Source organism: Notothenia rossii (genome assembly GCF_949606895.1).
Source record: "Notothenia rossii genome assembly, chromosome: 10".
Taxonomy (NCBI): domain Eukaryota; kingdom Metazoa; phylum Chordata; class Actinopteri; order Perciformes; family Nototheniidae; genus Notothenia; species Notothenia rossii.
The window spans coordinates 52,921,065-52,948,164 of record NC_136908.1 but is presented as its reverse complement, the minus strand read 5'-3'; the positions used below and the strand labels follow the sequence as shown (position 1 = coordinate 52,948,164).

General features: G+C 40.4%; 1 protein-coding gene across 9 annotated transcripts in view; it reads right to left on the bottom strand.

The window, feature by feature from the left end:
- celf2 (cugbp, Elav-like family member 2) overlaps nucleotides 1-27,100 on the bottom strand; it is a 401,403-nt gene that overhangs the window by 8,722 nt on the left and 365,581 nt on the right. For 2 of the 9 annotated variants that reach the window (XM_079653156.1, XM_079653158.1), the window contains exons 4-10: nucleotides 26,673-26,752; nucleotides 17,107-17,343; nucleotides 14,821-14,884; nucleotides 8,915-9,049; nucleotides 4,467-4,580; nucleotides 1,464-1,643; nucleotides 129-272 (exon numbers count right to left, since the gene is read on the bottom strand). In XM_079653156.1, coding sequence (XP_079509282.1) covers nucleotides 129-272; nucleotides 1,464-1,643; nucleotides 4,467-4,580; nucleotides 8,915-9,049; nucleotides 14,821-14,884; nucleotides 17,107-17,343; nucleotides 26,673-26,752 — 954 coding nt within the window. The remainder of the gene's footprint in view (nucleotides 1-128; nucleotides 273-1,463; nucleotides 1,644-4,466; nucleotides 4,581-8,914; nucleotides 9,050-14,820; nucleotides 14,885-17,106; nucleotides 17,344-26,672; nucleotides 26,753-27,100) is intronic. The other 7 variants (XM_079653159.1, XM_079653160.1, XM_079653157.1 and 4 more) reach the window with 6 other exon arrangements.

Sequence of the window (27,100 nt, the reverse complement as noted above, 5' to 3'; positions counted from 1 at the left end):
ACAGGATTAAGAAGATAAAAATGTTACTGAATATTCCACCACAAAAAAGTCATCCAAAAGTTCCATCCCGAATGCGGACTGAGCAATTAAAGAAGCGACAGATATCTGCAGATGTGTGTGACACGTACCGAAGCACTTGCTCAGGTTCGTCTGTTTGTCGATGAAGACTTTGGCAGAGACCACGTTTCCAAAAGGCATGAACATCTGCAGTATGTCCTGGTCTCCAAATTCCTGGGGCAGGTGGTAGATGAACAGGTTGGCACCCTCGGGACCTGAAGGGGGGGGGGGGGGGGACATGCAGAGTTAGTGTGAGGTCATTTCTTTCACTGGCAGGTAGCGGAGCACCATTGTGGCTGTCGTCATAGGAACAGAGCCGACGCATAATACGGCGTGACCTTGGGTTGGTTATTGCTTTTAAACAACATTCTCCAATTGTATTGAACATTAAACAAAAATGAATGCTTTTCATTTAATAACAGTATTTCCACTCTCCAATGGACATTTCGCTTTTGATTCATTCTTTCTTTCTGCTGTGCGCCGTCTCTCTTAAGAGGGGTCTTATTGCAGGTCACCCCCCTCTTTTTATTACACATTCTGTTCCTATTAGGTCAGATCTCTCCCCATCATTAAATATGCTCTTCATTGCTAAATGAACCTTGTCACATCTTTGTGTTCCTGCGGGGTTTTGAACTGTCGAAGGAAGAAAGAGTCTTTACAAATGAATCGTCGTTGGATGCAGAGATGAGAAATGGACGAACAAACGTGGCTCTATTTGTTTTACAAAACATTTGATCATCTGTTTTGTATTCAACAATGTCGTTAAAAGCTTTAGTGAGCATTTCAATTCATCTGCCAGGTTCAGTTAGGGGATGGTACTTTGCAATATAACTGGTATGTAGACTGTTTTCAATATATTGAATAGAGAGGTCTTATAAAACACAAATGCTCCCTTCTCTTTACTAAATGTTACTTTTTTTGGAACAGAAATATTGTGCAGTTCCTTTCAAATAAGAAGTAAAGTAATTGTCAAGTACTGAGTTATATATTTTATTTCTGGTAAATGCACTTTATTTTATACCTCAAAAAATCCAGCTTCATCAAAAGCTGTTGAAGCATTTCCTAAGCATTATCGTTAGGAAAAAACATCTTTATATTAATATATTATCTTTCAGCAGGAAACTAAACTTGGGAGTGGGAATCAAAAAGAAATCCTGGTGTTTTTCTACTTCTACTCCATTTAAAATAAGTGCGTCTTCACATATTTACTATACAAAATGTATGTGGCACTTCACTGATATGATATTTAACTTGATTTGTCACTACTTGTATTAAAAGGATCATTCTAGGTTTGTTTAAATGTCTGCTGTGCCTCTCTCTGAGTTTCTCCTCCTCCTATAAACACTGTGATGCCGACTCCCAGTGAGCAGCAGTGATGTGCAGACTCGTGGCCCCGGGCTACTGACCTTCCTTCTGGCTGCCGGCGGCCCCTTGCTGCTGCAGCAGGGACTGGCTGTAGAGGGTGGGCAGCGCGGCGGCGGCGTACTGCTGGATCCCTGAGTAAGCCTGCGTCAGCGCGTCCATGGTGCCCGCCGTCCCATTGGTCAACCCTGCGCCACCCAGGCCTCCGTTAAGTGCCGCCATACCTGAGAGCATTTGAGCAACTTTACATAAAACCCAACAATAAAGAAAGAAGAGTGCACTTACTCGTTAGCGCTCCCATTTTAGGTTATGTTATTAGCACACACTCACAAATATTACCAGACGTCACACACACATACAAAGACTTTACTGTAAACGTCACACACAGAAGACACATCCATAGACAGGCACTCAACTGTAAACACGGGACGTACAAAGTTATACTTTTAACATTAAATTACAGCTGATGAGAGCCAGCGCAGTGACAAACAAAAAGACACACTCAAAGAAAACAGTTGTCAAAATGTAAACACCACAATGATCAAGAGAAAACACACTTTGTAACTAATTTCTAAACCTATTCCTTTCGCTTTAGGAAAATACACTATCCATTGAATCATGGTCCGTGAAGTAGCGTCCATTTCTTGAGAAATATTTGTACCAATGTCTATTGTGAGTTCATTCACTTTTTTATTTTAATTTTCTGTCACAGCTGATCATTATAACCGTATCTCATGCTTATCTTAGTTTGATTACATTTAAATCCACAGTAGTCATTTATCCGTCCAATTTTTAAGATAATAAAAACACAGATATGTTTTTATGGATGTATTAGTTCAATGTTATTTTAAATGCCGTATTATATGTATTGGCATTGACGTGTTACATCCCATTATGGTTCAACTTCACCAAATATCACATAATCCTTCTATTTTGCCAAAGTCCAATCGCTGATGTGCTGTTTCCAGTCTGTGACGTCTCACTTTGGGTCTGAAGACAGGCACGTGGAGCGCAGAGGGAGGGAAGGGAGGGGGGAGGGGGTTTGTCTGGTTTGAAAAGTGAAGGAACGCAGCAGTAACACTCATTAGCTGCTTGTAACGGCTTAATATCACGGTGGAGGGCAACTTGTCTGAGGGGGTCTGACATTGGCTCGGCATCCTGTCGCCTCACCGTCAGACACAGTGAAATAAATTATCACCGCAGAGCTTCGGATTATAGGTCACTCATTTATTCAGGAATAATTGCACTGGTGACCTTTGCAATTCAATTAAGGCCTAGATGTGTTTAAATGAGGGTTGGTGGAGCGTGGATGGACGAGAGGGGGTGCACAATGCGGAGACAAGGGGTTAGCCGGGACAAAATGGGATGCAAAACGAAAGCGATCCGTTCTGTTTAAAAGGATGAGCATGTGTGTGTGTGTGTGTGTGTGTGTGTGTGTGTGTGTGTGTGTGTGTGTGTGTGTGTGTGTGTGTGTGTGTGTGTGTGTGTGTGTGTGTGTGTGTGTGTGTGTGTGTGTGTGTGTGTGTGTGTGTGTGTGTGTGTGTGTCTGTACCAGTGTGCGCCTGAGTACACGTGTATATGATTTACACAGCAGATACAGCGGATACAGCCGAGGAGCGCTAAAGGTCAGAGGAGAATAATGTGGTGGAAGAGGCCGGTGGTACAGGATCTCTGCTGTAATAACAGCTCTGATTAAGATCCCAGCCTCGTCTCCCCGGAGGTCAAAGGCAGGACACACAGTCAAAACACAACGTCAGGCCGCACGAGCCACGTAGTCCGCACGATTCTCAAAACATGATAGAAAACATGCATCTGCTCTGCGTCAAAGCAGTAAACCATCAACCTCCTATTATAAAACTACTATGGGAGGAAAATTGTAATTTCTTTATTAGTCGGTCAAGAAAACCTTAGTCTTGTTCGGCAGGTAGAAGCTGACTCATATGCTAGACTTCTGTACTTTTTGTAAATGTCCATGTTTATTGTGTAGTGTGTTGTTTTTACACAAAACTAGTCACTTTTGTATTGATGTCATGAAAATGGTCAGGTTTTGTATTTATTTGACCACAACATTTAATATAATTGTATATTATAAGAAAGGTGTATCATTTAAAATATTTTGGCAGGATAATTTGTATTTTCTGGAAAGGAGCAGCCAGTGTTTTCGGCATTCAAAAATGGTAACATTTACTTTGTATTGGTCAGGGTATTGGTCAAATATTTAATATACGCTTTAAAGTGAATCGTTATTGTAGGGATGGCAGAAAAACCATCAATGGAACAAGAAACCAACGCCACGTGGAACAAAGACACCAGCGCTCTTTCAGCAAGCAGCACAAAGGACACTAACAGGAAGCGGATGGAGAGAAGGATTAATGGATGAATGGAATGAAGATCTGCTGCCAGGTGAGTGGAGGATGTAGCCGGATTTGAGCAAGTAAGAAAACATTACAGTCAAGTGCAATTGAGTTGCAGAGAGAGGCTGTGAGGCTTTGATTGTACTTCCTTACGTTGTCCTTGTCTTTAATTTTTAGAAAATGTAGGTTTTTAATGGAGGAAATTATTCTGTGTAAATTGATACATTATCAAATCTTACCCACAAACTAAACTGAACTAGTATATTTACTATAATTAAAATTGATTTTCATTTATACTGTGATAGTTTTTTTTGGCCTTCATATCATTTAGATAAAATCCAGGAGAAATTCTGCAGGATTTATTAACAATAAAACAATTTAAAATTAAAAATTTGGACAAATGCTAGGCACAGGAAAAATAATTTTTTTATTAAGATTTGTAGTTCTTTTCTGTTAAAAGTTCTCCAAATGAAAGCTAAAAAAAGAGGAATTCTCTGTTTTCACAAAGAAAATCGCAACATCGCATGCTACAGCCTTCAAAATCCCACATTTGTCGAACTCTAATGTGCCGGGAGCTGTACCGCTGCGTCTCTCTGCATGGGCTCACAGTGTGTGTTGCGTTGCTGCAGATGGGTGTGGATGGAGGTAAGCGGAGGTGTGGGTGGAGTCGCTGATGGCAGGGTGAATACTCACTATTGACGCTACCTGCTAGTGCATTAATGTTGTTCAGGCCGACGGTGGCGCCTGCCAGGCCCTGCAGGGTGCCCAGGGAGGTCAGAGAGTTCATGGCGCTGGCGTTGGAGGTTGCTGTTGGGCCCGGTGCTTCGGGAAGAGAGGGATATAGCGGGGGGAGGGAGGGAGGGGAAGGAGGGAGGGAGGTAGAGACAAAGGTAAAGAGGACGGAGGTGAAGAGGGAGAGTAGGAGAAAAAAGAAGCAGACGTGTTATACAAGCTTCAACAAGGTTCCTATTGTAGAGGTAAGGGCATAAAAAACTTCTTTATAGATTTTACGCAGAATTTATCTTTCTGAAATATTCGTGTTTAGAATGCAATCAACTGGAATCACTGCGGAGAAGACTGGCTGCCTTTATTTGCCTTCATACTTTAGTTTTCTTTGTTTGTAGGATATCACAACATGTCAAACACTTCAATGCCTATTGGTGTTATAGAATAGGTTTGATAGAGATAACACCACAACACTTTGAAACAGAGGGACGTAGACGCATAGTTCTGCAAGTTTCTTGGATTTATAATTGAAGAAAAATCGACTAATTTTTAAGCCTTAAAAGATTTCTGCCGATTTATTTTTGGAGAACTCTACGTTTTGGCTACAAATGGTAACCAATATTGACACATTTGGACCATATCGTGCTCAATTATTCCAAAAAGAATAATGTAGGCTTTCATTCACATAATTAGTTTCTAAGTGGCTGAAAGCTTGCATAGCCATCACATCTACATTTAGAAAGTAAATGTACTTATCAACTAGTTACTTGATTATTCTTTTAGATAGTGCTGCATAAGCAAGATACATTTCAATGTTCACAACAAAGCACTACTTCAATCAATAGGATTTGTACCACTACTATTGTTACATTTAATGCAGATCTGAATCCATGTGCGGACAAAAACCTACGTTTCCATTGTAAAGCAAAAGTGCAAAGCTAAATTGCATCGAAGGCAGAGGTTACACTATGCTTTCTAGTTTCCGAGATTAGATCTGTTGTTAGATATTTGCAGGAACTCTTTTCTTTCAGTGCAAGCCGAGCTAAAGCCTTTTCATAGAGAACATGAACTATTGCAGGGCCGTCAATGAACAACTCTTTGTTCATCCTCTATAAAACATCTCCCTTTCTATTAGCGATAGAGTTCAAGGGAAATGTGAACTTAGGGCAGCCAATTGTTCCACAGTGATCCCAGTCTTTTACGGTTCTAAGATCCAAAAGGTACACTGATGTTTAAAAAATATAACTATGCTAACCCTGTGTACACAATTATACAAGGATAAAAAACACAGAGAATACAGCTGTAAAAGATATTCACAAAAACAGATGAATAGAAAGAGTGCTGCATTCAAAGTGATGCTGTATTATCATTAAAAAAACACAAGGACCATCCAAAAAAAGCAGACATATGTACAGAAAGGCAAGAGCACAGACTTTTGATGCTAACAGTAATCTTTCGGAAAGTGTGAAACTGCTGAATATTTAATGGTCTTTTTCAAGAGCACAGTTTAAATCACCAAAACACACACAATTCAACACAGTGGACACAAACTCACACACACATACACACACCAACGTGAAATGTGTGCCACACATGAACTGCTATGTCAGTGGCGGTGGGTGAGATGGCGGGAGAATATGGTGCACAAAGCTCGCAACCTCGTTCTGTTTCCCTGACAAAATAAAAATGTAATCTCTTCATTTACCGTTGATCTCATCAAAGCAAAGCCAACAAAGCAGGATTGCTGCTGAATACACGAAGAAATGGTGTGATAAAGGGAGCGTTATGCCGCCACATGGTGCAGAAAAACAAAAATGCTTGCCTGTCTCCATGCAGAACTGTCTATGTTTATCACGTATTCACTTTCACTGACACATGCAGTAGAATTCACACTGCTCAACCTGAGAGTGTACTATTCAAGGTTGGAATGACATTCAGAGTCAGAGAGAGGAGGAGGTGGAGGAATAAAAGAGAACAGGTGAGGAGTGTGGAGAGATTGAGCTTAGGAAAAAAGGAGACAAGAAGGTGCATGGGGGCAAGAAGTGGGATGTAGAAGCAGTGTTAAGAGAGTGGTGCAGGAATGAGTCCTAAAACCCAGATATGAGTCAGCATTTGACCACTTCCAGTTCCCTCGGCTTAAAAGCAACGTTTTCTTGAGTGGTTTCTGGTTAGATGCTTGAAATAAGGTCTGAGTTACATAAGCCTCAGTAAATACCCCACTGGTGAATTTCAGCTAACAAGTGACCAAATGAGATACCTTAACGTCGTCGCAAAGTAGATTAGCCGCCTTTAGCTTAGCATTTTTTTTAAAATATATATATTTTTTAATATTTGCTTAGTTATATTTTTTATTAGTTTTGCCAAAAATAATTTGATTTAATTGTATTTAAAATAACATTTCCAAATAAATAAATCCTTTGAATCTGCCTGTTCAGTTTCTGTTGGAATGTGAAGGGTTAAATGAAAGAAGCTTGTCTGGCCCTCTCTGCGAGTTACTGTCCTGCTTTAAATTCACAGAGGGCCCGTAACTCAATGAGAGAGTAATGTCAAATGACAGTACAATTGACCAATCATATCTTCCCTCTAAATGGGTGGGCTTTATTTCCGCGGACATTATGACAAGTTCCGCCCGCTGTGAAGTTTATGCATGTGTGTCAGAGACTGTATAGATGTGTATAAAGTGGTGCATGATGCGTCCTAAAACCCGGAAGTAAGCTGCGGATTCCCTCGACACAAAAGCATTGGGATTTCTCCATAGGGTTTTGGAAAATAGCTCGAAATAAGGTCTGTGGAACGAACCTGTTAGATAAATGCCCGTTTTTTTCAGCCGGATAATATCCACATGTCTACTCTACTTTTATTATTTTCGAATCATAAATAAAATCAATAGATTTATGATCGATAGTCTCAGTGATAGTGATGACATCGTTGCGAAATTATTAACCGAGTCATTTTCAAGATTGAGTTACAATGATAAACTGGAGCGGCAAAGGATCAGCTGAATGATCAAGTGCTTCATCCAAAAGGACAGGAGGATGGACTAGGTATAAAAGTCACGGCTCGCCACTGAGCAGTGGTGATGTGAAGTCATGTTACATTGCTGTAGTTCCTTTATAGCCTAACGTTAACGCTTCTTACTTCAGCCAATTGCATTTAGGCTTCTGAAAAGTTTTGTTAAAATGTCCTGTTGAACAAAACGTGTAAGTATCATCAACGTGTGTTTGCCACCAAGCTGATTTTCGGCAATATTACAAAAAAAGGGAGCCATTACGATGCTCGCTCGTCTGGCAGTCTTTTAAAACAGCTCCTACTCACCGCTGAGTATTTTATATCTTTACTTCTTTATTTATTGTACTTTCTGTAAGACTCTTTTGTAAATACTTTTCTAAATTAATGGTTGAAACATGGACGTCAAACCTGCACTGTTTGCAATGGTTCTTTATCTACCATTTTTTGTTTGTTTTTTTACTTATTGTGTTATTAGTAACAGGTGTATACTTAGTAATTTTTCGTTTTTTTAATATGTAAGTCTATTCTCCTCACTTTATCTGCTCTGTTAATAATGTACATTTCCCAGTTGCGGGACAAAAGGATTTCTGTACTTGCAGCCCACAATAACACATCATTACTGCACCACTCTGTGAAGGAGGAAGGTGTGAGGTGTGGGAGCTTTTCATAATCATGCTCTGTTTGGAGTGCGCTCCAAAAGAGAGGGCAAAACCACAGCCGCTGGAGCGAGGCCCCGCAGACATATAAAGAGAGAATGATGGACCAGAAACAGGGAGGCTTGTCAAAAGCGAAAAGACAAGGGCAACGAGAAGGAACACAAGGAGAGGAGAGAATGAGGCAGGGTGGGAAGAAAGAGGAAGGATATTTAACCTGCGCCGAGTTCAGACATCAACCTACTAGTTCTTTAACCCCCCCAAAAAACACCAACACACACACACACACAGGTGCAAACAAACCCCGAAACAACAAATCTGCCGACCTAACGTTTTCTGTGAAGCACAAACAAATAATTAAAAATAGAAACATCAGAACCGGACAGAAAACATTGAAGCACAGAACACACAGACATGCACACGCGCACACATATACAGTGTGTGTATGACAGGATGGTGTTGGTGAGGCAGTGGTTTGAGGACGCAGGTGGGCGGTGCATCGATAACACAGCATGGTTTCTATGGAGATGGAGGTCTGAGAAGCGGTGGATACACACACCATGGGAATGTGCCAGAAAGAACACTGACGGGAGGGTCTGAACAATGGAGATGTTTCGGTTGGTTGATGGTTTTCAGTGATGGCGGTGGAAGTGCCGGAGCGACAACAATGGTAACGGTGGAGAGCGGAGGCAGGCGTTGGCCCCCCCCGGCGTCGGACCCCCTCCCCCCCGACCTGAGTCACTGCGGTGTTACCTGGGCTGCCCAATGCTCCCAGGGAGGCGGCGCTGGCTGACAGGGGGTTTGCGTTGGAGGGACTGGCTGAGTTTTGGGCCACCGCCGCTGCCGCTGCTAAAGTGGCCAGGTTCTGCAACTGCAGAGCACTCATACCTGGAGAGAGGAGCCAGAGAGGGTGGGGTCAAACCTGGGGAGGGAGGCTGAGCCGTAGCTGGACCGGGACATAGCACCAGAGGACGAGTTAGCTGCTTCATGTGCGGAGGAATAACAGAAGAGTGTATGTGCCTGGAAATAGTGTTTTTGTTCCTGCTCTATCTTTAGCCCCTGTGAAGAGTCTGCAGTGTGTGAAGGCAAACTACAGCAGCTGATTTCGCTAACAAGTCCCAAATGTGTTTAAATCAGTAAAAGCAGCTGTTCTAGTGTTGAGGTTTGGTGCGTTTTTCTGAGCTGCTCTGGCACCAAAAATAATCTCTGTGATTTAGTTAAACTTCTATTTTTCTTTCCAGGGAAAGCTCCGTGGAGAAGGCTAGATAAATACAGGAAGACTCTAACCTCCCTGGTCTCGTTATCAAATGAAATTTTCTCAGCTATAAATACAATTGACATGGTCTTTAAACATCGACACATGTACTAAACTGGGTGATGAGTAGAGCTTGACTGATGTGGAACTCCTGAGGCTTATAGACAATGCAGTATTTTGTATTAAATGGAAGCCTTACCAACATCTGTCAAGGGATAGCAAACAAAAATGTGCCTTTCAGAGCAACTCTGGTCAATTTGTTTAAAAAAATGGTGGTAGCTTTTGACTTACTTTGACTTTAATATCGACATTTCAGGTCAATTAAACATTTCCATAAATATGGCTATAAGTATGTTTTAAATGTAACTTAAGTAAGTTAAATAGTTTCCTTATTTTTCCTGGAGAATTGGATTATTTTTAAAAGCACTGTCCTCCAAGATACAAATGAGCATCTTAGTATTATAAATCCATTCAAAGAGGCTCTTTGTTTTCTGCAATTAGGTAGAAAAAATATGGTGTTTCTGGTACCAACCAAAGCAAGTAAAACAATCTAGGTATTCCAGAAATAAATCTTCATCCATAATAAAATAAAGATGTATTTTACACTTGAATTGAGGAGGCTGGTGTGATTTATATCAGCAATAATCGGCCTCCTGTCGACATCAGTCATGCTCTAGTCACAGTGGCCCATTATTGAGTCTTTTAGCTTTAAAAATACAGATAATAAATATTAAACTGTGCACCACTCAGCACCGCTGTAGTACCTGCAGGCTGAACTCTGCACATTGTTAATCTGCCTGCTGGCATTAGCATACGGGCCTGTACTTAAGCATAATTAATGACTACATGCCAACACCCAAACGATGGCGAAGCAAAGGCTATAAAACACCTTCTGTGCGAACAACTAAACCTTTCACCTCATTCAGTGGATGTGTGTGTGTTTATGCAAGTGTGTGCAAATTATGAGGCAGGCGCTCATAAAGCGGAAACAGAATCAGTCACCAGTTCTTACCACAGGAAGCTTCCACTGAGCTGGTTAGAAGTAGAGGACGGACACTGTCAATGTGAGGTGTATGTGTCGTATATACAGCCTGAGTGTATATACAGTACCATGGGAATACGCACACACTCACGCACACACACACACGTACAAGTAGACACACACAAACAAGACACCATGAAGAAGAAGATCCATGTAAAAATACAGATATTTCCTTCACCCGGATACAAAGTGGACGCAGCCAATAACAACAACTGGCTGGATCCATCGCTGGGATGCACACTTTTCATTGGTTGAATACATATTTAAAAGAAGAACACTGCCACTTTCTATATGGTCGAGTTTGTATGCCAGCTGTTATATGCATGTACACTTTTTTTTTTTAACATATCTGTGCTTACCTCAAGCCAAAACAAACCAAAACAGTGCCGTAAAAATAAAATATATTCATATATATTATATCATTTTTCCTTTCCCCTGAGTTACATCTTTCGACCAATTTCAGTTCTGATCAGAAGTATCACATTTTCAGTCCATTTCACACCTTAACACTGTTTATTTTGATAAGAAAAACATTTAAATAAATGTCACGTATCAAAGTTAGGCTAAATATGCTGAAAAATATTACAGACAATCATTTTCAATCAGGGCTTTAGATTGAAAGCTTGATATCTTTTAATCCATGATGTTATGGTGTAATTGCTCAACATATTGGTTTTAATAAGTTTCAATGAGGACATTTGTGTGAGTGTTTGATTTAATATACAAGCTGAGGTTAACACTCCAAATTCACCATAACACAACCAAAGACATGGACACATTTCACATTAAAAGACAAAAATGTCCTATAGTGAAACACAATGGTTGGTTACATATGGAAAAAGGCCAATGCCAGTTTCTAAATGCTCTGCTTCTCCCTGGGTGTGTATGCCTTCTGAAATGAGCACTTGTGTGCGTGACTTTTTTGTGCTTACTTATACATCAGAGCCAAAACCAATCTAGTTCTCAAAGCGACTTTCTCCAATTTTCTGTGACACATCAAAAGCTGAAATGGATTTCTACTTCTACGCAAGGTAAGAAAACAGCCGCTATCATTGTTTCTTTCTCCTCCTGTGATGGCACGTTTAAATCGTGCACTAATTCCAACCGTGGTCCCCTCTCTCTGAAACGCTCCACATGAGCGAGCAGAGCTGCGCTGAGAGAAGCCGGCTGTTTATACGAGCGCTCCTTCATGTCTCTTTATTATAATATAAAAGCCATTTTTATTTCACTGCCATTTCCCCCTTGCTGGGTTTGACCACAGAGGCTCAGATCGACTCACTAAATCATTTAAGGACAAAAAGCCTTTCACTATAACGTAAACAAATAGTCCCTGTGGAGCCATTCTGTTCGCCTCACCTCGACTGACATTTCATTCGTTTTCTTGACTTTCCTTTAATTTCTTTCATTCATATTTACCTTAATTCATGTCCCTTTCCTCTTCCTTTGTCTGTTCTTTATTACATTTTAGATGTATTTCCTTACCCTTTCCTTTAAGTGCTCTTTTTTGATTCTCAATTTCTCCCACTATCACTGGCTTTGCTCTTTTTGGACTGTCCTTAACAAACATTTTTTTAGGTTTCTTTCATTTTAATTTAATTTGTCCTTTGCTTTTGAGACACTCATCTTCTTTCTTTTCTTACTGTATGTTTCCTTCAATCATATCACCCTTTTCCCTCTATTTGTTTGCTTCCCTTTCCTTTTTCCTTCCTTTCCTACCTTCCTTTTTAACAAACATTTCATGCATAATTCCTCCTTATTTCCTAATTTTTCCCCATTCCCTTTCCTTTGCTTCCTTGCATTTCACATTACTAATTGGTCCCTTCATTGTCTTGCTATTTCCCATCTTCTTTCCTCCATTTTTATTTTCCTTCCCTGTTTCTCCGGCGAGGCTTTCCCCCCCGCTTCTCAAAGCTTCTCCACCCCAAATGTTCCTTGCATTTGTCAAAGGTCATCTCCCGCATTGAAAATAAACGTTGAAGGCAGTCACATGGAGAAAAAGGAGCAGGCGGGATATAAGAGTAACCGGGTTAGAGAGGAATAAAGTGGAGCCGTACGGAGAAAGAAAGAGAGACAAATAGAATCTGCTCCCCACATCACAGTATCCGGGCTGTGCAGATGGTGTGTGTGTGTGTGTGTGTGTGTGTGTGTGTGTGTGTGTGTGTGTGTGTGTGTGTGTGTGTGTGTGTGTGTGTGTGAGCACATATGTGTGCGAGGATGCATGTACGTGTGTGTGTACAGCCTGTATGGCAGCGCTGTGCTGGCGTTGGCTGCGTCTAATTGAATGCTCATTGGTGTAATTGAAGCCTCTCAGCTCTGCAGCTCCTAGTGTTAAAGACTGGGACCAGATGTCATTCAGCTGTGTCACATCTCCTGCCAATCACTAATGCTAACTCTCTCACAGATGGACGACCAACAGATCTCCAGATTCAGACACCGTCACTCTCCCTCGCTTCCAAATCCCACAGCCTATTTATCCGTGCGAGTGTGTGTTTGTAATGAAATGCGTGTTTGAGCTCACTGAGCAAACGTTTTAATCAGCCAGAGGGAAACGGCAAGGCGTCGTAACTCAAGGGAACAGCAAACTGCAGGATACAAGACGGCCACTTTTAAGAAACTCCCATCACACTCGGAAAATGTTATTGTGTCTGCGCAATTTCCTTATCCTGTCTTCAACAAGTCAACTGCCTTAACGGCGTGGATTTAAGAGCTGACACCTTGCTAAGAAACTCACAGATGAACAGAGGAGAGAGAACAGACAGTGTGAAAGGCTGGAGGGAGGCGTTGAGGTGAGGTAAGAAAGTGTGATGGAAGAGGGTGGGAGGCGCAAGAGTTCCTGCTAAAAGAGGCTTAAAATAAAGAAAAAAGAAATGAAAGTTTAATGGAAAGAGAGAAGAAGTCAGAGATGATGAAAGCGAGTATCCACGGGTCCCTGGAAGTCTTAAATAACCTAAATTTAAAGCCCAAAAATTATATTACTTAAAGACAGAGATTTTATCTTGTTCAACATTTAATAGGAGTCTTCCTGGCACGCTCACGGCTCGGATTAATACAGAACTGGGTTAATGCATTATGCATTTCTTATGGCTTCAGCTACACTTAGGAGAGTTTCACTGTCCCTCACCACTTTATTTCTCGGTGTCCTTTCTCTTACTCAACCCATTTAGAGTTTGAGAAACTTTCACCGGCCATTCATTGCGAAATAGACATATCTTTAAATCTTTTTTAAAATGTGTTTAAAAACCTATTTCGTATACGTCTCACACACACGTCTAAACTCATGTTGTATTATTTAGGTTGCTTTGGACCCCATTGATAATTTCACATTTGTTTTTGTATTACATTTTAAATTCTCTTTGTCTTTTCTCGATACTAGACACTGCATTTATCTTACCCTCTCCTGTAATGACTTAATCACTCAATTTAAAATAAAAATAAATGATTGTGCCAATGAAACCGTTTTCTTATCTGAACATGGACTTGTAGGAATGTATTTTTTTACTTTATTATTTTCACCCTAGAAATAGGTGTATGTATATGTGTACATATGTATGTGCTTACAGAGCACTTATATACTAATAAAGGACTGGCTTATCTAAAGCCAGTTGAGTAGCACTTGTTTGGCTCTATGAAACCTGATGTACTTTTATGATTCTGTTTCCTTCAAGGTTGTATCTTCCTGGTCGAATGCACTTATTGTACTGTAATTCGCTTTGGATAAAAGTGTCAGCTAAATGCAATGTAATGTAATGTAATGTGTATGTATATAGAATTTGTCTTTATCCTGCAACTGGTTGACTAACGGGAGGGCTACCTCTGTATATACTTTATACTAATTCCTTTTGTTGGTCGGATGTATAAATTGTCTAATTGTTGAAATAGTAGAATAAATAATATATTTTTTAAAATCTATAAAAGGCTTCAATTTGCCATAAACCTGCAGATGCTCTTGAAAGGAAATCTTAGTACATATGACAGAAGAAGAGAGCAGTAGATGGCGCCAGTCTGCAGTGAAAGATATCGACATGAGAGCCCACTTTCACCCATTTGCTCCACTCCCTTTTCTCCCCCCCTCCCCCCTTAACCCACGATTCATCCATCCCCGGCACAGCCTCGGAGTTACTGTTACACGCCCAGGGCACCACTTTTGGTCTGGCCTCATTAAAAGATCAAGACAATTCTTAGCAACAGTTAATAAATCTTCAGGGCAGAGATCTCTCTTTACTGCACCACGCAAGTTCATCTGTTATGCTCTTTGGTCCTCTTTCAGAAGTCTGTGGAAAAGAATAGGCGCAACAAAGGGTCCGTCGTTCCCGTCGTTAATGGCGGTACAGTGAAGGTTTATCTACTTTTCTTTGGACTCACCGGCCATCTGCTGGATCCCGCTGAAGGCTCCGAGGTTGCTGGAGGAGGTTGCCTGCTGGAGCAACTGATGGGGAAAAGAGAGAGAGAGAGAGAGAGAGAGAGAAAGGAATAGGAGGAGAGACAAGGCAGAGAAAGAGAAGAGGGAGAAACAGAGTGCGTTAGGCGGATTCAGAGAAACGTATAGGGTCAAATGTGATCCGTTGCTAAATGTTTAAACATCAGAAATAGGGGGAACAAACATCACATGGGTGGTTTCTAGCTTCACCAAAACTGTTAAAGATGACTACTTTCATTGAATTAAAGGTGTTTTATTCAAATGTAAATCATTTGTTTATTCAATTTGACCTTATTTTATCTATAAAAGTAGGTCGAATTTCACGGAAAATAGGCCTATTGATCATATATTCCAAAAACTGCCACTGTATGGATTGACATTCTTATCTTATCTATTTTACACGCATAAACATACTCTTCTCTTTTTTTTTTCTTCTTGCACTCGCTTTATTATTTAAATCTTATGTTTATTTACGTTGCATTGTTGAAAGAACCTGGGATTTTTCATTTTTCATTGGCCAAACTAGCGATTGTAACTATGACAAAGCATTGGCGCCTTGAATCTTGAAACAAACGTTAAATGTGTATTAATGTGTTGGGGATGAAGTTGGCTAAGAAGGTGTAACACCGATGTATATTTTATGAATCCCAAGCAGTTAAACCTGAGCAAAATCAACGGGACAACACATTGCTAAATGCATGGCAACACCGAGAAGCTAATAACAAGAGCTTTACTGTGGGTTTTGCCTCAGTACTCGCTGAGTAAATGAGCTGCTAATATAGTTTGATCTCTCCTCTAAGCAAACACTGTTTGTATTCCGGTGTGATTCTTCCAGACAAGTTGAGCATGAGAGCTCTAATCTAGCCAACTAATTAGATTTCCAAAACAAAAGTGGAATACTGATGCTCTCAAAAAGTCATCCTCCAAAGACTTGAATTAACAGCAAATGAACATCTTGTTTCTGTACTGTGTGTGACTTCTTTCCATCTACAATGGAGCTTAATATAAAAGGGGGCAGACACATGCTGGAGCCCAATTTAAACATCTCACATTTTCACACAAGAACATGAATTATTATCCAGTAAAGGTGGGATATTTGCCTGGGCTGACAGGTGTTAATTGCAATTAACAAATCTCTAAACGTTCACATAATGTATTATAAGTAGAATTTGGGCTGTTAGTTTAGAAAGGGAAGCGCAATTGAGGAAAGGGTTGGGACTTTCTACACGAAGAGTCCCGAGTATAAGTCTCTGAAAATGTAAAGACTGAAGAGAGAGAGAACGAGGTTTCTGAACACTACTTTAAAACCAGAAAATACCCCAAATCAAACAAATGAACTGCAGAGGGTCTCAGATGGTGAGCAGCAGACCCTCCAATGCAGGATTCCTCAAATTGGGGATCAGTGGACTCCCAGGGGCCCCAAACTGTCCCCGCACGTCTTTTTTATTTGGGGTTTAATCCCACACAAGTCCTAAGAATTGACCATAATAGGTGAATATATAACATGAATTGAATCTCTGAAACATGACTTGGTTATGGTCTTTTACTTAATCAATTCAAAAACAAACAAACAATAATGTATTGTTTGTCGAAAGGTTTAAATGAGCACATTTGGAGATAAGGTACATGTTTTTCAATGGATAACAATTATTTACGGCATGAGGAAAACCAGAGAGAACATAGGTTAATCCTGGGTCCTAAAAATGTGGTTTGTATACTATGAAATTGTTATGGAAATGTATATATTTGGATTAACACTAAAAGGTAGACACTGGGGTTTACATCCTCAGTTTCAACCACTTTGACAAATGCTAGGAAATATTAATAAATGTATTTATTTACGGTCTTTTGCCAGAGAGACTTTTTTAATATCCAACCAAGCAAGTCAATGACATTTCTAGGAGGAAACAGTATTGGGTAAAGATATGTACAATTGTTATTTTGGGCCAAAACATGTACTGCAATTGACAACATTTTGTAAAGAAAATGTGTCCTTGCATTGATAATGTATAGGGCACTAACAGGTGAAAAACAGAGGATGTATTCTATATATTTTTTCTCTTGTTACATTTTTGATATACATAACATATGATTGGCTTTTAGCATCTTGTTCAGAGACCTCATTTCCCTGTCAGCCCATAGGAGAGGATGGAGGAAAGGAATAAGGGAACAAAGGAAAGAAGGGAGGAAGATTTCAGGGGATCTGGATATTTTTGAATATGGGCACTGACTGCAGCGACGTTGGCCATGGTGCTGCAGTAAGGGGTGTAGGAGGGGGGGGAGGTGATGGAGGCGGCGCTCCTTACAGCCAGGTACTGCGGGGTGAGCCCCCCCAGGCCCGTCAGGCTACCCCAGGTGGTCGCACTGTTGAGCTGCTGCATTTGCTGCGCCAGCTGCTGCTGCAGACGCCGCTGCTCCTTGTCCTTCTGCGTGTCAGCAAACTTCACCACGATGGGAGACGAGCAGCCCTGAGAGGGAGGAAGGGGGAGAGCAAGGGGATGAGGAAAAGATTCAAGAGAGTGTAGAGGAGAGAAAATGGGAGGGAGGACGAAGATGAAGGCAAGAGGAGAGTAAAAGAACAGGGGAGGAAAGGATACGAGAAGAGAGGAGACAAGAAAGTACATAGAACATGAGGGAGATGAAAGAGAGAGGAGGAAGTAAAAGAAAAATGGAAAGAGAAAGAAGAACAGAAAAGGATATATTAAAGGATAGATGTAGAGAGGAAAGGGAAGATGAGGACAATGGGAAAGGAAACAGAAGATAATTAGGGAATCTGGTAGGGAACACACCTAAACATTCAAATGAATAATACACGGAATACATACAGTATAATGAAGATTTTTACGATGAAGGGGAACACACACACACACACACACACACACACACACACACTGGAGTGACTCACAAAAGAACAACCACACATTTCTGTATTAACAAACTTTACATCAGCAAAGAGAACAAAATCTATTCTTAATTAAAACCACCAAATACAATTCCCTCACACACACACACACACACACACACACACACACACACACACACACACACACACACACACACACACACACACACACACACACACACACACACACACACACACACACACACACACACACACACACACACACACACACACACACACACACACTGAGTGGCACAGGACACACACACACAGTCACACAGGACACACACACACATAGTCACACAGGAAAGTTGACTATAAAGCCGGTGGGCTTTCTTCTTCCCCCCACAGGGGCTCAGTTATCTCTTAGTCCAGAACACTTTCACCAGAAACAGATTTCCTGAGTTTGCCAACTATTTCATCATCTCATATGAAGAGAGACTTGAAGTGAGTGTGTGTGTGTGTGTGTGTGTGTGTGTGTGTGTGTGTGTGTGTGTGTGTGTGTGTGTGTGTGTGTGTGTGTGTGTGTGTGTGTGTGTGTGTGTGTGTGTGTGTGTGTGTGTGTGTGTGTGTGTGTGTGTGTGTGTGTGTGTGTGTGTGTGTGTGTGTGTGTAAGAGAGGAAGAGTGTGTAAAAAAAGGCAGAGATTGGGAGACCCGGAGGTGGAGAGGGCAAGAGGAAGATTTTGAGATTTGGACAATGGGAAGTGTGATTAATTGTCCACATTTCTATCCCCCATGTCACGTGTCACAAGAGAAACGCTCCTGATGAAAGTTGCAGCGACGGTTGGAACACGCAAAGCTTAAAACAGCGAGTCATAATCTATCACACCACAGAATTACTCACACGCTGCAATCAAAGCCTAACTAGGGGCGAATCCGTCGGAAACAAAGGCAATCTGCCACGGGAGAATAAAAAGCTTTTGATTGAAACATTTAGTTTGAGGCACGATCCGCACTCGGCAGGGGAGAGGAGGGATTTGGCTTCTTTACAGTCAGGAGATATATGTCAAGTGTGTGTAACCCCGTGTGTGTGTGGGGCGGAATGTGTCAGTTCAGGTGTGTTGTGTCAAAGTGAGGCTTTCGTGACAGAGGCTTTGGATGGCACTGTAAAAAGTACATTTAGTGAGCAGTTCTTTGGAGAAAGGGGTTATTTCTGAAGCAATGAAAAAAGAAGTAACTTTGTTTATTATTTATATATTTTTTGTATTATTTATTTTTAATGTTCCTTTCTCTTTTCTTTATATATATTTTTAAATTATTTATTAATTATTTTAAATGTTCTTTTCTGTATTATTCAAATTATTTTTAAATATCTTTTCTTTATTTTTTCTCAATTTTTACTGTTATTAATATCATCACCCAGATCTTAAAAAAATAATGAATTTCTTATAAATATCTGTAGATACTATAGATATATATTTATCTTAATAATATTGATCTGTATAAAATGTACTATTTTTTTGTTGCATTTCATTATATTTTTAACTCATGAGCAATGCCTTGTAAACATGCTGCTGTAACAAAACTATTTACCAATTTGAGATCAATTTAGTATATTGTCAATAAGAATAAAAAGATAAAAACCTATCCCTATAAAAAAAATCCTATTCAGTAAATGCATCATTTAAAAGCAGCCTAGCCCACACTTTTACAATGTACTCTGTATATGTTTCTCCTTGTGTGTGACTACGGCTGGACGTTATCAGCTGAGCGTGCATCTCCCCTGTCTTACGGCGGCCATATTTACTGCCCCCCCCCGCCATCATTTCGCCTGCCCGCCAACAGATAAAGGAGACGAGGGGAGGATTGCATTGGGAGGGAGAGTGTCAGTGGATTCCCCCGGAGACAGTACTCCCCAAACCTCTCTGCTAAATATCTCATTACTCCAGCTGACACCCAGCGAGCAGGAGGAAACAAGCCCAGAATGAGGGTCCTGCCCTGGGAGAGGGGCCGGGGGCCTCTACGCTCGCTGCTCCCTGAAGACTCGGCTGCACTTTAAAGTTTTACGGGCGATCAGACGGTTGGTCAACTTTGGCCTTAAGTGATGAGAACATGAGGAGGGAAAGTGGCATGTGTTGGTTTTACTTAGAGAAACAAAACCAGCTTTGATCTGACCATAGGGGGATATTGAATAATTTATTAAAGATAGGAAACAGCTCAAACTTTCAGATATTTCACTCATGCGTGGGAAACAACATCAATGATCAGGCAAAACCATGAATTAACAAGTTATTTGTAAATATTACATTTTGACAGTTTTTTAAGTCTTAGCAATTAACAGGAACAGCAAGAAACAGGGAAGAATCCTGACTCTCATGCACGATTGAAGCTTTTGGTTGTCGGTTTGCGAATATCATTTTTATAGATTTGAGTCGATAAAAAGACGTCTGTTAAAACTCTGCCTCTGGGTGCGATCACACTTCATGTTGTATTATTAGTAAAGCATCTGATTTGTTTTGAATGGGCCACCTTTGGACGAACAGCAAGGGGCAACAGGATGATTACACGTCGCTAGAATATTCCACGAGTCCCTTGTAGATTGTAAAGATATAACAATACACCGAATTTATTAATAACAGTCAATTAATGTTAACCAACAAACTTTGTGGTCATTACAAAGTTGAAACTGCTTTTGTGTTTAATGCTCTCTCGATTCAGATATTTGGAAAATAACATGTCATTAACTCAATACCGGTGGTGGAGCATCAATTTATTTTTGATACTATTTTAGGAGAGAGATTTTGAGCGGCAGATTGTCTCCAACGTTGCACAGCTTTCACATCTGAAGAGCATAAAGCACTCACAGAAATCTCTCTCCCCAGGAGACAATTCCACTGGGAAAGCACTCCTCTCTGAAATGTTATTTTTGTTTTGTGTCTTACAATTTTTGACAAATCTGCTACACAAAAATGCCTCACGTGGATACTTTTCTGCATAGTTTGGATCGTTGAACGCACTCGATGTCAATCATCCTTTAGCAAGATGATTGGCCCTCATAAAACATTTCCAAACACACTCATCTCTACTGTATGTTGTGTGTTTTTTTTAATGTTATTAGCAGATGGATCAGTGCGTGTATAATAACCATTCATCTCAAAATAGAGTGCATAGGGATGACGTATTGTTGTTGACCAACCCAAGAAGATAGCATCGTAAGGGCTCCCCCGACAAAAAGCAGTGGTATGTTTTCATTGGATTTTTGAATATTGCAGAAAAAAAGCTATGTGGCAAAATATGATACTTTAAAGAATGTTATGGCAGGATAATCTCCAGCTATTAACACCAATGTTATGATTCTTAAAGCATTACTAAAAGTAAAAAGCTAGGCTATAAAATAAGTACAACACGGTCACATGACATAGCGTGAGCACCGCTAAGCTAAAGTCTAGCATAATGACTTTTAGTAGTCTCATTTCCCTTTTGTAGCAGTCACTGTTTTTATTTTTTTTATTTAAAGTTATTCTTGGGCAACCAGAGCCTTTTATTGTAGCGACAGATTTGAAGAGGGCAGACAAAAGAGATGCAACCAGCTCTATCGCTCTACCAATTGAGCTACACTGTTTTACCACACAGGCTTCAGACGTTAGCCAGATGCTAACGTTAGCCAGATGCTATTTACTGACATATTTTAATCGTAGAACAAAACATGAAAATCTCTTCAGCTTGTGTTGACCACAGACCTTATTTAACCTTTACTAAGATTCCTTTTCAGAATATATCATAGAGTTTGGATGATTGTAGCCCTTGATATACGTGTTTTTCATCCTCAAAGAGATGGAATGTGCCTCATAGCCTACCGTGTCTCCAGAAGTAGAAATCTCCTTTTTTGATGTGATTGACATATGCGTCAGAGTAGCCATGACAGCCTATATTCTCAAAATGATACATAGCAATAAGCACTTAGCACAATTATGGAAACCATATGTATAATTATGTAATTACAGCGTTTAGATATACACCTCAGCACCTGCGTCAGGCCGTGGTTTGACCCTCCGACGCAGAGAAGTACAACTTTTTGTCAGAAGTTGCAGACTTGAGCAGGAGTTCTCTCCCTAATAAAGCTGACTAAACTCCCTGAAGTCAACTCTCAGAGACAAGCGTGAAGAGAGCCTCACACATCATTTCCCATCTCTCCCAAGCATACACGCAAACTGAACTTATAAGCTCCGGTCCGTTTACCTTGCAAATCAATCTCTCATAGCTTTCAAGAGAGTTTATGCTCTGAGCCTCCTCCATCTCATTTATTTACCACCCACTGAGCCTTTAAATGTCAAACCATGTTATCTGCAGCTACTAAAAGGGAAGCAGGAGGCCCTCTTGTCCGTACAAGTGTGCACACTGAGTCTGGAGCATCCGTGCACATTTATTTTAACCTTTTGTCTCCAACACACGAAAAGCACTGGGAAAAGCATTAAAAAGGGTGCTACATGATTTTGAAAAAAGAACTAATTGTGATTATTTTTGACTGATATTGCAAAAACAATAAGTGATTGGAAATGTTTTGCCTCATTGAAAACATATTAAAATGTCATGGTGTGACTTTTCTAAGAAGATCTGTACAAAACAAATATGTGTTGGTGATCTTTAGAATAAGATGTGTAAACCTGTTGCTACACAAAATATTTAAAATGATATAAAACAATTGTATTTTAACACATATTTAGCCTTTAACAAAGATTGTGCTTTCTCTAATTTGAAAATCGCACTACTCCATATTACAAATTCAAAACGACTACTTCACTCTAGCCTATATTCTCCTTGGTCTCCAATGCCATTTACAGATAATGGTTTGATTTCTCAATTATTTCTCAATACATCAATTTTTAAAAACCGATCTCGGCAATCATATCTTTTTCTTTGTCTTTTTTCTACAGACAAAAGGTAGTTTGTTTGTTTGCATGATAACCTAAAAGCTCCTGACTCGAAACAATGTTATCCATATTTTCATAGTAGAAGGTATAGTAATGCCGTCCCTAAAACGGATAACATTTTACATATTATCACTTAGGGTTTCTTTTACAACCCAAAGATTTATAAATCCTTGGTCAGATGTGATATAACACAGTCAAAAAGTAGATATCTTGAGACTTATTTGTGGAAGTGGATTTCATAAGATAAGATAAAACTTTATTGATCCCCGTTGGGAAATTCAAGCGTTAAAGCTGTAACATGAAAACTATTGAATCACAGGATAGGACAGGTAAGAGTGGGCCATGGTAATACAAATAAACATATAAATAACAGTAAATAAACAACTACGGACTTAGGTGAAACTGTTTATATAAATGTTATACACACCTATGGTTGTGTTATACTGACTCCTGTTAACACACCTATGGGATCATCCAGCTGAATATGTCCCTCAACATCAGCCCTTATTAATCTAATAATGTCTTCCTCTTGTCTGATCCTCTTTACTGCAATTGACAGATGTGGTTGTTTACTATTAAAACAGACACTGCTCTGTTGTCTCGCATGCTCTACTTAAGCTCTCGTTTACATGCGCTCGAACGCGTGTGCATCGGCGGTGAGAACGTGTGTGTGTGTGTGTGTGTGTGTGTGTGTGTGTGTGTGTGTGTGTGTGTGTGTGTGTGTGTGTGTGTGTGTGTGTGTGTGTGTGTGTGTGTGTTTTTGTGTGCAGCGGGGGCAGGATAATGTTTGAGTGGGCCTCTAGTGTCATGTGGGGAGAAAAAGGAGCGTCGGTAACAGAAATCAGTGTTGATGAAGCGTCGCACAGGGGGAGCCGAGTGCTAAATGAGTATGTATAAAAGGAGTAGATAATGTAAAGCACAAATACAACACAACGAAGCCAGCCCACTTCCTGTGTGTGTCTTCAGAGGTTCGACAGTGAATTACCTGTCTCGCTCATATCCACTTTCATTAGGGCCTGACATTCAGCCAGCGCGTGTGTGTGTGTGTCAGTGAGTTGTGGGTGTGCCACCGTGTACCTGAATGTCACGCCTTAATGAGAATGGATACGACAGTGACAGGGCCATCAACACACACATTCCCATTTATTTTTTCAGCCATGACATGTACGCTCTATCTAAGACAGAGGAGTGCAATAGAGCCAAGACAATAACCAAACTCTATTTACCAGACCTCATTCCCTCACACGGACCCGAAGTAATTACTTTTAAATTGCAAAAACTGAGGAACATTAACAAACGGTTGCGGCAATTTGGGGCCCGCCTGGGGCTACACAGCGTGTTTTCAAATGGAAATGAAGGTATTTTGCTATTGTCCACTGCAATATCGTTATGGTTTAAGGCTTCTTTTTCTGTGTGCCTGATAAAAGCGGAGGCCACTGGCAGTGTTTACCTGGCTCAAAAAGAGGATAATTCCAGCTTAATGCTAACGCCGTCACTGCTTCTACTCAGACAGAAACGCCGCTGCTGCTCAGCGTAAATTCACACACACTTCAATGATATCCGCAGCAAGGAAGTCACTTTGTGTTAGAAAGTGGTGCGGACTTATTTGTTCAAACAGTCTTCAACATGCCATTTCAGGAAATGTAATAGGTGAATTGGAACGAGGTAGATAACGATGGCGGAAAAAATTGCGGTGCATTGAAAGAGCGTAGGATATTACAGAATTGACAATGACAAAATGGAAAAACACAATACAAAACCCTCACACTGTATACCAAGGCTTCACGATTAGAAACATAAACAAATTATGATAATTATTTTAAATGATATTGCGATATGATATGAGATATTAGAGGGATTTAAAAATATATATATAATTCACATTTGAATTGAGAAATATATTAAATAACCATGGTGTGATTGTTTTAAGTAAAGATTTGTTATTTAGGCTGAAAATGATGTTTGTTGGCTAGAGCTTATCTGCAGCGTCACATAACTTAACACCCTTAAGTTAGACATTTTCACATATTTTGCTTTTACCAACAAATACACTAACTGCATTTTGGATACTGCACTTGTCCATTTTGCCTTTTTTTTTAAAATGTAGATGAATTCCGCAGCCCTTCTGTAGTCTACAGGCAGTCACAGGGTGCAGCATGCGTTTCCCCCATGTCAGGGTCACAGCACATCAATAGCAGCCATGATTATCATGATCAGTACTAATGAGGGGGTTCGGGGGTGAACGTCTCTTTTCTTGCACACTGTTATTACCACTTTTTGTTCCTCTCTCTGACACTCGTCTTACACCATGTAATTCGGTCCCAATCACAGCCTGTCACCCTGACCTGTCACCAGCCTCACAATGTTGACAAAAGCGCCCCCCAAAAAAAGAGGGAACACAAAGGAGGAGCGGCCGGGGCCCATTACAGTACCCCGCCGGGGTCGCGGTGCAGCTGATGAGGTCTGTAACACCACCTGCACATTGTGACTTTCAGGTCAATGGTGCTGCTTTTTTCTCACATTGGAACCTCTGCCAAAGTTTGTTATTGGGAAATGTGTGACCAAAGACATAACACTGCTGGCTTCAGTTTCAGCAATGCAGGGGCCTCAAACTAAGACATCACACATTTTCTAAGACATTAAAGGAACACCAAATAAAAGCCATTTGTATATCAGTTGCTCACGCTGCGTTACATTCAAACACCGAAGAAAAGTGGTGTTATCTTGCATGCCTCCACATGCACTTAGAATACAAAATTGGAAAATTAATCTTATGAATCTAAGTAAATAAGCGCCAAAGGCAGAACTATATTAAACCATTTGTTTACAATATTTCACAAAATGCATGCTTTGTAATCCAAATCTCATTTACCCATTCACACCCCTTACTTTCCTCACACATGCATATTTGTTTAAACCAAAACACTTATGCAAAATAGTCTCATCTGCAAGTTAGAAGTATATCAAATAATAAGGTTAGAGTCAAAATGCAAGTGTAGTGAACATTTGACTGAGTAAAACAGACTTTTAAAAGGGTTTTCTGCTTTAGAATTTAGTTTACGGTTATTCCATATTTGGAATATTTCTTCAGGGTGGAGGCATGAAGGACATTAATTTTTTTTTTTTTTAAAGGTCACCTATTATAAACATTTTCAATGATATATTATAGGTTTCAGATATATACAAAACATGTCTCTGAAGTGTTTGGTTTGAAATACCAAACAGATCATGCATCCCATAGTCCCCTCTGTTTCAGCCCTATTTCAAAATGGCTGATTCTGTAGCTTTAAATGCTAATGAGCTGCTGCTGGCCACGCCCCTCTGAGAAGTGATTGGTTAAAAAACACAATGGTGATCTAGGAGGAGATTCAGGTGATAAGGTGGGGGAGGGGGGGATGTTACCTTGGTTGGTTATTGGCTAATGGTTACACAAGCCAAAAAAACATTGTGACATCACAAAGTGGCCAAATTCTGATCAGCTCATTTTCAGGTTTTTATATAAATGGATCAGGACAAAAAGAGAGAGGATATTTTTTCCTGAAACTTTCCCAATCTATTTACACAGAGGGGACGCATATTTATGTTTAAAAGACATGAAAACGTGGATTTTACACAATAGGTGACCTTTAAAGAACTTAAGGTCACGTGGGGGAAGTAACCGATATAGAAATTGGTGGAGTACGACTTTACGAGAGAAACGTCCAAATATGGCAGTGTGATTCGAACGTTTTTTTTATTCCCACATTTCCAGAAAACTCGTGACATGTGAGATTTATTTATTCTTGTGTTTAAAATCAACTGTAAAACCTGTCTAGATTCAACCAAGTGCTGCCTAGACCTTAATATTAATATGACAGCATTCGATTCAGGCTCGTAAATTAGATTAAATGTTACTCGCCCAACTTCAGAAGTCTCGAGGTGTAACACAAATTCAAACATGAGAGCAGCTATTTAAAATGCCTGGGTAAAGTGCATGTTCAAAATGAGAGACAGAAAGAGGCAGAGAGAGTGAGAGTACAGTACCTCCATAGTCTGAGACTGGTGCATGGCTTTGATTGCATTCTGTGCCATAGCTCTGGTGGAAAACGTGACAAACGCACATCCTGTAGGGGAGGGGGAAGGGGGGGAGGGAGGGATGGAGGGACAGTGGAAGGGAGGGGGGCAGGAGGAGGAGGAGGAGGAGGAGGAAGAAGAGGTGGGAGGACAAGAAAGAACAAGAACAAGACAAAAGGGTTGGACACGTCGTTGTTATAAAAAAAATTCAAACAGAGATTGATACAGAGAACAGCTCACAGGAGGACAACAGTGTTATCAGTCGCTGTGGAAACAACAGCCGGAAGAACAAGCACATTGTCATGACAACAACCCGGATCAGCCTCAAAGTGTATACATGCACACAGAAGGATTCACAAATGTAACTGGGGATTTATATATAAATATCTCCGTCCAAG